Below are 9,625 nucleotides of genomic sequence, written 5' to 3'. Positions count from 1 at the left end.
TCCCACATTAAGAAAATAAAAAAGACTTCTCCCCTGTGTGACTGCTCTGATGTTTAACAAGAAGCGCTTTCCGGTTAAAATATTTCCCAGATTCTGAACAGGAAAAAGGCTTCTCCCCTGTGTGGGTTCTCTGGTGAGGTGGCTCAGTAGTTATCTCTGCAGCCTTGTAGTGCTGTAATCCTGGGTTCAACTTCCCACCAAGGACAACATCTGCAAGGAGTTTGTATGTTCTTCCCGTGTTTGCGTGGGTTTCCTCCTGCATTTCAAAGACATACTGATAGGGAATTTACATTGTTATCCCCATTGGGGACAGTGATGATAATGTGTGCAAACTGAAAAGGGCTGCGGAATATGTAAGCGCTATATAAAAAGATAGATTATTATTAGTAAGATTCCATTTCTGGTTAAAACATTACCACATTATGAACAGGAAAAATGGCTTCTCTGATGTGATCAAGATTTATTTTTCATTTAACAAGAAAGAAGTTTCTCCCCTGTGTGTTATTTGGTGTGGAACAAGACTCCCTTTCTGGCTAAAAATTGTTCCACATTATGAACATGAAAAAGGTTTCTCCCCTTGGGTGAGTTCTCTGGTGCCTAACACACTCTGATTTAGTGCAAAAACATTTCCCACATTCTGAACATGAAAAAGGCTTCTCCCCTGTGTGAATTCTCTGGTGTCTAACAAAATGTGATTTATGTGCAAAACATTTCCCACATTCTGAACAGCAAAAAGGCTTCTCCCCTGTGTGAGTTTTATGGTGATTAACCAAATCTGATTTCAGCTTAAAACATTTCCCACATTCTGAACAGGAAAAAGGCTTCTCCCCTGTGTGAGTTCTATGGTGATAAACCAATTGTGATTTCCGGTTAAAACATTTCCCACATTCTGAACAAGAAAAAGGCTTCTCCCCTGTGTGAGTTCTCTGGTGTCTAACAAAATCTGATTTATGTGCAAAACATTTCCCACATTCTGAACAGGAAAAAGGCTTCTCCCCTGTGTGAGTTCTCTGGTGTCTAACAAAATCTGATTTATGTGCAAAACATTTCCCACATTCTGAACAGGAAAAAGGCTTCTCCCCTGTGTGAGTTCTCTGGTGAGTAACAAAATGTGATTTCTGTATAAAACATTTCCCACATTCTGAACAGGAAAAAGGCTTCTCCCCTGTGTGAGTTCTATAGTGATTAACCAAATCTGATTTCTGGTTAAAACATTTCCCACATTCTGAACAGGAAAAAGTCTTCTCTCCTGTGTGAGTTCTCTGGTGAGTAACAAAATGTGATTTCTGTATAAAACATTTTCCACATTCTGAACAGGAAAAAGGCTTCTCCCCTGTGTGAGTGCTATGGTGATTAACCAAATCTGATTTCTGGTTAAAACATTTCCCACATTCTGAACAGGAAAAACGCTTCTCCCCTGTGTGAGTTCTATGGTGATTAACCAAATCTGATTTCTGGTTAAAACATTTCCCACATTCTGAACATGAAAAAGGCTTCTCCCCTGTGTGAATTCTCTGGTGTCTAACAAAATGTGATTTATGTGCAAAACATTTCCCACATTCTGAACAGCAAAAAGGCTTCTCCCCTGTGTGAGTTTTATGGTGATAAACCAAATCTGATTTCAGGTTAAAACATTTCCCACATTCTAAACAGGAAAAAGGCTTCTCCCCTGTGTGAGTTCTATGGTGATAAACCAATTGTGATTTCTGGTTAAAACATTTCCCACATTCTGAACATGAAAAAGGCTTCTCCCCTGTGTGAATTCTCTGGTGTCTAACAAAATGTGATTTATGTGCAAAACATTTCCCACATTCTGAACAGCAAAAAGGCTTCTCCCCTGTGTGAGTTTTATGGTGATTAACCAAATCTGATTTCAGGTTAAAACATTTCCCACATTCTAAACAGGAAAAAGGCTTCTCCCCTGTGTGAGTTCTATGGTGATAAACCAATTGTGATTTCCGGTTAAAACATTTCCCACATTCTGAACAGGAAAAAGGCTTCTCCCCTGTGTGAGTTCTCTGGTGTCTAACAAAATCTGATTTATGTGCAAAACATTTCCCACATTCTGAACAGGAAAAAGGCTTCTCCCCTGTGTGAGTTCTCTGGTGAGTAACAAAATGTGATTTCTGTATAAAACATTTCCCACATTCTGAACAGGAAAAAGGCTTCTCCCCTGTGTGAGTTCTCTGGTGAGTAACAAAATGTGATTTCTGTATAAAACATTTCCCACATTCTGAACAGGAAAAAGGCTTCTCCCCTGTGTGAGTTCTCTGGTGAGTAACAAAGTGTGATTTCTGTATAAAACATTTCCCACATTCTGAACTGGAAAAAGGCTTCTCCCCTGTGTGAGTTCTCTGGTGAGTAACAAAATGTGATTTAAGTGCAAAACATTTCCCACATTCTGAACAGCAAAAAGGCTTCTCCCCTGTGTGAGTTTTATGGTGATTAACCAAATCGGATTTCTGGTTAAAACATTTCCCACATTCTGAACATGAGAATGACTTCTTTGCTTTAGTAGCAGGTTGTTTTTTAATGCCTCTTTTGTGACATTGATTTCCCTTATTAGTCAGTAATGAATCAGAAGATGGGACCTGTTTCATAGGATCAGATGACAGATCTTTGCTGTGAATGGATGATGATATATCTGGAGTAACAGCAATCACTTCAGTTGTATCTTGTTGGATCTCAAGATGATCAGATTTAAAAATTGAAGATGTCAGCTGTCCCTCTGATCTCCTGGTACAGTCATCTGCTAAGATAAAAAACTATTATTTATTAATAAAATATCCTTGAGTTTTATATTTTTGAACATTTCTACTTACGGTAGCTTGCCATTTTTATGGACAGCTTATGTAAAAACCTTTAATTATTTACCAAGACAATGACAGTTCACAGTCTAATAGAAAACCTTGTTGGATGAACCAGTAGTGTGTGGTGTTCAACTGTTTGTTCATTCTGCCTCCCAAATATCAAATATAAAGAAACCAATCAATGTTATGTAGGCGAAAATAATACCAATTCTCATCTCACAAAAACAAGTCCCCACTCAGGTCCATCATCTGTTAATGGAAAAACAGAGGTTCCCGCACTATTAGTGGCTCAAAGGCTGCTGAAAAGCAACAAGGTTTCTATAAACCAATCCAGCAAAATCCCCTCTCATTTCGGAGTCTTGCAGTGTGCGCAAACAGCATTTAGGCTGTGCTCACACGTAGTGTTTTTTTCGCGCTTTTTCCACGGATTTGCCAAAAAATCCGCTCAAAAAAACGATTAAAATACACTTCCTATTCATTTCTATGCATTTTGCACTTTTTGTGCATATTGATGTTTTTTACCGCGAAAAAACAAAACCGCTTCGCTGTAAAAACGCAGCATGCTCATTAATTTCACGGATTTTTCCGCATTTCTGGCTAGTTCTATGTGTATGGAATCGCGCGGAAAAAAAATGCATAAAAACCGTGCTTTTTTTTGCGCAAAAACCATGCAAAAAACACACGGAAAACGCGCAGAAAAACGTGCGGTTTCTGGGAAGGAATCCGGTTTATAAGCAGAAATTTTCTGCATACATGTGCACATAGCCTTAGGATCCCTGTATTTAGCAATATTATAGTGAGAAGAACCCACTTAATTTGCGGTGTGTGTCTCCTGGAGCACAATCTGGGCACTATGTGCTGGGTAAGAAAATGGCAAATGTGTAATTTTCACTCTCCAACATCCACTGCATGTTAATTTCCAGAAAGTGGCTGTAGAGTCAAAATATTCACTCCTCCTACACACATGGTCTAAATTGTTGGTACCCCTCGTTTAAGGACAGAAAAACCCACAATGGTCACAGAAATAACTTGAATCTGACAAAAGTAATAATAAATCAAAAATCTATGAAAATTAACAAATGAAAGTCAGACATTGCTTTTCAACCATGCTTCCACAGAATTTAAAAAAGGAAAACTCATGAAATCGGCCTGGACAGAAATGAAGGTTCCCTTAACTAAAATATTTTGTTGCACAACCTTTTGAGGCAATCACTGCAATCAAACGATTCCTGTACCTGTCACTGAGACTTCTGCACCTCTCGACAGGTATTTTGGCCCACTCGTCTCGTGTGTGAAGGTTGCCTTTTCCAGATGAAATGTTTCAGCTCTTTCCAAAGGTGCTCATTAGAATTTAGGTCAGGGCTCATAGAAGGCCACTTCAGCACAGTCCAATATTGTCCTCTTAGCCATTCTTGTCTGTTTTTAGCTGTGTATTGTGTCATTATCCTGTTGCAAGATCCATGACCTGCGACTGAGATCAAGATTTCTGACATCGGGCAGCACATTTCTCTCTAGAATCCCTTGATAGTCTTGAGATTTCATTGTACCCTGCAGATTCTAGACACCCTGTGCCAGATGCAGCAAAGCAGCCCCAGAACGTACAAAGTCTCCTCCATGTTTCACAGTAGGAACAGTGTTCTTTTTGTGATATGCCTCATTTTTCCGTCTATGAACATAGAGCTGATGTGCCTTGCCAGAAAGTTCCATTTTTATCTCATCTGTCCTTCGGAAATTCTCCCAGAAGCTTTGTAGCTTGTCAACATGTAGTTTGGCAAATTCCAGTCTGTTTTTCATGATTTTTTTTTCAACAATGGTGTCCTCCTTGGTCATCTCCCATGAAGTCCTCTTTGGCTCATACAACGACGGATGGTGCGATCTGACACCGATGTTCCTTGAGCTTAAACTTCACCTATAATCTGTTTAGAAGTTTTTCTGGGCACTTTTGTTACCATTCATATTATCCATCTATTTGATTTGTCATCAATTTTCCTCATATGGTCATGTCCAGGGAGGTTGGCTACAGTCCCATGGTATTAAATTTCTGAATAATATGGGCAACTTTAGTCACAAGAACATGAAGCTGCTTGGAGATGGTCTTATAATTTTTAAGGGGCCTGTCACACTAAGCGATATCGCTAGCAATATCGCTATAACGTCACTGGTTTTTGTGACGTTATAGCGATATTGCTAGCGATATCGCTATGTCTGATACTTACCTCCGACTGCTCCCCCGCTGGTTATCGCTGATCGCGCAAGAACATCCTGGACCGTTTCTCGTCGTCAGCCTCCTGCTGGGCTTCCTGTGGCGCCGACGAGCGATTGGTGGATGCGGGCGGGAGGACGTCAGGATCGCCTCGTCTGACAAGTAGCGACCCCCGACCCCTGCGATGTCGCTGGTGAGATTTGCCTGTGTGGCAGCTCACTAGCGACCACTTAGCGATGCACCAGAGATCCTGACTGCGTCATATCGCTGGTCGGGATCGCTGGTGCATCGCTAAGTGTGACAGTATCTTAACATGTTTGTCTATAACTTTCTTTCTAATCTCCTGAGACAACTCTTTCCTTCGCTTCCTCTGGTCCATGGTGAGTGTGATACGCACCATGTCAACACACAGCACAGTGAGGATCTGTAGCCTCTATACAGGCCACTCACTGATTCCAGGATTGTAGACACCTGTGATGCTAATTAGTGAACACCCCGCGATTTACACATTCTGTGGAAGCTTGATTGAAAAGCAATGTCTGACTTTCAATTGCTCATTTCCATAGATTTTTTCTTTATTATTACTTTTGTCAGATTCAAGTTATTTCTGTGACCATTGTGGGTTTTTCTGTCATTAAAAGAGGGGTACCAACAATTTTGACCCCGTGTATATAGATTACAACCATCAGTGAATTAATTAATAACATGGAATCACTTTATGGGGATTTTGACTATTCTGGTTTTCTGTCATTTAGTTATATTAGGGCTTCTGCATATGGTGTGTCCAATCTCATCTGGGATCTGTTCCTGCTGTCCAGCTGGAGTAATCTGCTCCCTACTTCAGCCAACTGGAAAGTACCACACCCTACTAAAGCGCAAAGCACATGGCCGGAATCTGCCAGATACAGCGCTGTCTCCTCTGGTTCAGTCCTCTGTGCTCAGCTTGTGGCTTGTGTATTTGTTTCCTGCTGTGACCGTGGCCCGTTTACTGACTACTCTTGTGTCTTCTGATTCTATGTTCTGTCCTTCTGGTTCTGACCCAGCTACCTGACTATTCTTCTTGCCATCTAACACCACAGAATAGCAGGTAACACCATGGTCCAAGCCTAGGGGTCCCTGTGTAAGTCCAGATTCCATGTGAGGATGTTAAAGGGCGATGAGCAAGGCAATCCTTGGGATATGGAAAGCAGAGAAGATAGAGCCAAGCATGTTCATGGTGGACATCTTTTGAGCTGCCAGGTGACCATGAACAGTGCTCCCAATACATTGTGTCTGCAAACTATTCCAGCTAGATCTGCATTCAAACAGCTAAATGGCGCTCCTTCCCTTCTGAACACTGCCATGTGCCCAGACAGTAGTGTACAACCGTATGTAGGGTATAGTGAGAAGCTGGAGAATAATTTGTAAGATCCATTTGTTTTCTATTATCCTTTGTGAATAATTTATCACCACATAAAGTGACACACGTCAGATATTAATAATGGGGCCTGATTAGGAACACAAAACTGGCCGCAGGAAGAGGTTAAATCAGAGGATTTTGGACACTACTGTAATCAAACACTGTGACTATAGACAATAACATCTACTGAAATGATCAAACTCCACAGTCTCCATCAGTAATAAATGAGCAGCTAGTGGTGAAACCTCTCTGGGGTAATTAGAGTATGGGGCTCGGTGACGTCACAATCTAAACTATCGTAAGCTCCAATATTTTCTGTCAGATGAGTTTCAAGAAGAAATATTACACATTTATAGAGAACTGTGTATAATAGTGCAGAGCTGAGATGTCTTAAAGGGAACCTGTCAGCAGGATTGTGCTCAGTAACCTACAGACACTGTCAGGTCAGCGCCGTTATACTGATTACAATGATACCTGGTGATGAAATCCGTCTTGTGGTTGTTGTGTAATCTGTATTTGTAGTTTTCAGTTAATGAGATTCTCGTGCTCTGGGGCGGGGCTGTGGGTGGGGCTGTGGGCGGGGTTTTATGTGGTGCTCTGATTACATATTCATCTGTATTGGCTTATGACAGGTCGCTGATCCCTCACTGACCTGCCCCCATTATTACATAATGCATATAATCAAGAAAAACACATCCAGCCCATAAACTGAACTTGGTCCACACCCTAAATCAAGTTTCTGAGACTGGGATAAAAGGCTGCTACTATATATAAGTGTAACTGAATTTTATACTATTAGGATTTGTACTGTGTTTTTATGATACCTGATGAAGGATATACACTGTATCCGAAACGCGTTGTCTCTCTTTTTTAACCTATGAAATAAAAAAATATGGAATATCATCTTTGGATGTGAGTCCTGGGAAGCGCTGCCGTTTATGGGCTGGATGTGCCTTTCTTGATTTACTCATCCTGTGTGAGCCTGAACCCGGCTCTTTCACTTGGATCCACCCGAGGCAAGCTGCAAGCCCTGTCTTCTGAGAAGTATTCCAAAAGGAAGGATTTTTGAGGATACATAATCCAAAGCTATATTAGTCTTCTATCAGGTGAGTGCATAAAATTGTGCACCCTTTAAAGACTACAATATTGTGTTTACGCACTTAGGGCGCCGCAAATTGTCTGTTCTTCTCTCCCAAACAGGGGTTTTTTTGCATAATGCATATAATAGCATTGATATCACTGTTGATAATGCCTATAATTGTCACGTCCGCCATGTCTGTTTTGCCTCATGAACCCCTGGAGCGATGTGCATGCGCACCTTGGGTCTGCTATAACTGCTTGTTCCCTAGAGCAGTGTGCACACTCACCTCAGGTCTGCTGGGCTGCAGGATGCCTGCGTTTCTGCTTTGCCTTCTGTGATCTCCTCGTCATGTCTAGAATCCCCGATCATGTGTCTTTCCAAGGATCCTGCACTGTCTGGTTCTGCAATCATCTCGTCATGTCTGAAACTCTGATTATGTGACCTTTCCAGGGATCCTGCACTGTCCGGTTCTGCAGTCACCTCGTCATGTCTGAAACTCTGATCATGTGACCTTTCCAGGGATCCTGCACTGTCCGGTTCTGCAGTCACCTCGTCATGTCTGAAACTCTGATCATGTGACCTTTACAGGGATCCTGCACTGTCCGGTTCTGCAGTCACCTCGTCATGTCTGAAACTCTGATCATGTGACCTTTACAGGGATCCTGCACTGTCCGGTTCTGCAGTCACCTCATGTCTGAAACTCTGATCATGTGACCTTTCCTAGGATCCTGCACTGTCTGGCTCTGCAATTATCTCCTCATGTCTGACACCCTAATCATGTGACCGCACTCTGTGATCTTGGAGCATCTGAACTGGAAGTGCTCCCCTGGTCCTGACCTAGAAGAGGAGGTGCTATGCCCTATATTAGACGGCCCCTTCCTATGCCCAGTGCCTGATTATTGTGTTGCTTCCCTGCATGGCTCTTTGTCTGTGGGGTTGCTCCCTCTATTCTGTGCCCTTGCACTGTACTCGTATTCCGTCTCTTGTCTTGTGCCATGTCTTGTGTTGTCTCTCGTGCCATGTTTGTCTTTGCCTTGCTTTGCCTTGTAGTCCTTCCGCTGTTCTCTGCTTTAGCCTGTTTTGCTATGTCTCGCCTTAGCTATTCTTTGACTTGTAGTCCTTCCTCTGTTCTCTGCCTTGCCTGTTTCGCCATGTCTGGTCTTTGCTATTCTTAGCCTTGTAGTACTTCTAATGTTCTTGTCTCAGCCTGGTTTTCCACTCTCTGTCCTTTGGTGCGCTCTTGCACATTTCCAAGTCTAGTCCCAAGGTTCTCCCTTGGCCTGGCTCTGGGTTTCGGCCTATGCTCCGCTGCTAGACTCTGTCCTCGCTCTGACCTGGCTCTGTTCCTGTCTATGTTCTGCTCCGTGTTCCTTGCCTTGTTCCTTGCCTTGTCGTGCTCTGAACCCTGGTGTGGCTCCTAGCACGCACCCTGCCCTGAACCTGGCATGGCTCCTAGAACGAAGGTTCCTTTGCCCGCCTCCTGTGCCAAGGTCGTGCCTCGTGCTGGCGTTACAGCCATGTGCACTGGCCAGTGAGGTGTGTCCCCCGCGTGGCTCCTAGCACGCGTCCTGCTCTGAACCTTGGCGTGGCTCCTAGCATGCACCCTGCCTTGAACCCTGGCGTGGCTCCTAGCACGCACCCTGCTTTGAACCCTTGGCGTGGCTTCTAGCACGCACCCTGCCCTGAACCTGGCGTGGCTCCTAGCACGAAGGTTCCTTTGCCCGCCTCCTGTGCCAAGGTCGTGCCTCGTGCTGGCGTTACAGCCGTGTGCACTGGCCAGTGAGGTGTGCGTCCCGCGTGGCTCCTAGCACGAGTCCTGCTCTGAACCCTGGCGTGGCTCCTAGCACGCACCCTGCCTTGAACCCTGGCGTGGCTCCTAGCACGCACCCTGCCTTGAACCCTGACCTTGGCGTGTCTCTATACACGCACTCTGTCTCGTACCTTGTGCTTTGGCGTGTCTTTACACATGCACCCTGTCTCGTTTTGTGAACCCTGGCATGTCCCCTACACACACACCTTGCCTTGCACCTAGCCTTCAACCCTGGCGTGTCCACTACACACACACCTTGCCTTGCACCTAGCCTTGGCGTGTTCCCTAACCGCACCATGCCTGGATATCTGTCGTCAGACAC

At 43.7% G+C, this 9,625-nt stretch overlaps 1 protein-coding gene across 1 annotated transcript in view; it reads right to left on the bottom strand.

The window, feature by feature from the left end:
• Nucleotides 1-354: 354 nt before the first annotated feature.
• Nucleotides 355-9,625, bottom strand: part of LOC141076431 (uncharacterized) — an 84,252-nt gene continuing 74,981 nt past the window's right edge. Inside the window, exon 11 of the mRNA XM_073563882.1 lies at nt 355-2,749. Coding sequence (XP_073419983.1) covers nt 534-2,749 — 2,216 coding nt within the window. The 3' untranslated portion in view covers nt 355-533. The remainder of the gene's footprint in view (nt 2,750-9,625) is intronic.

This window comes from Dendrobates tinctorius, unplaced genomic scaffold, assembly GCF_039654945.1.
Source record: "Dendrobates tinctorius isolate UK_male_01 unplaced genomic scaffold, ASM3965494v1 ptg000404l, whole genome shotgun sequence".
In the NCBI taxonomy this organism is placed as follows: Eukaryota; Metazoa; Chordata; class Amphibia; order Anura; family Dendrobatidae; genus Dendrobates; species Dendrobates tinctorius.
Note: the sequence above shows the minus strand (reverse complement) of the source record. Positions and strands in the feature narration are given on the sequence as shown.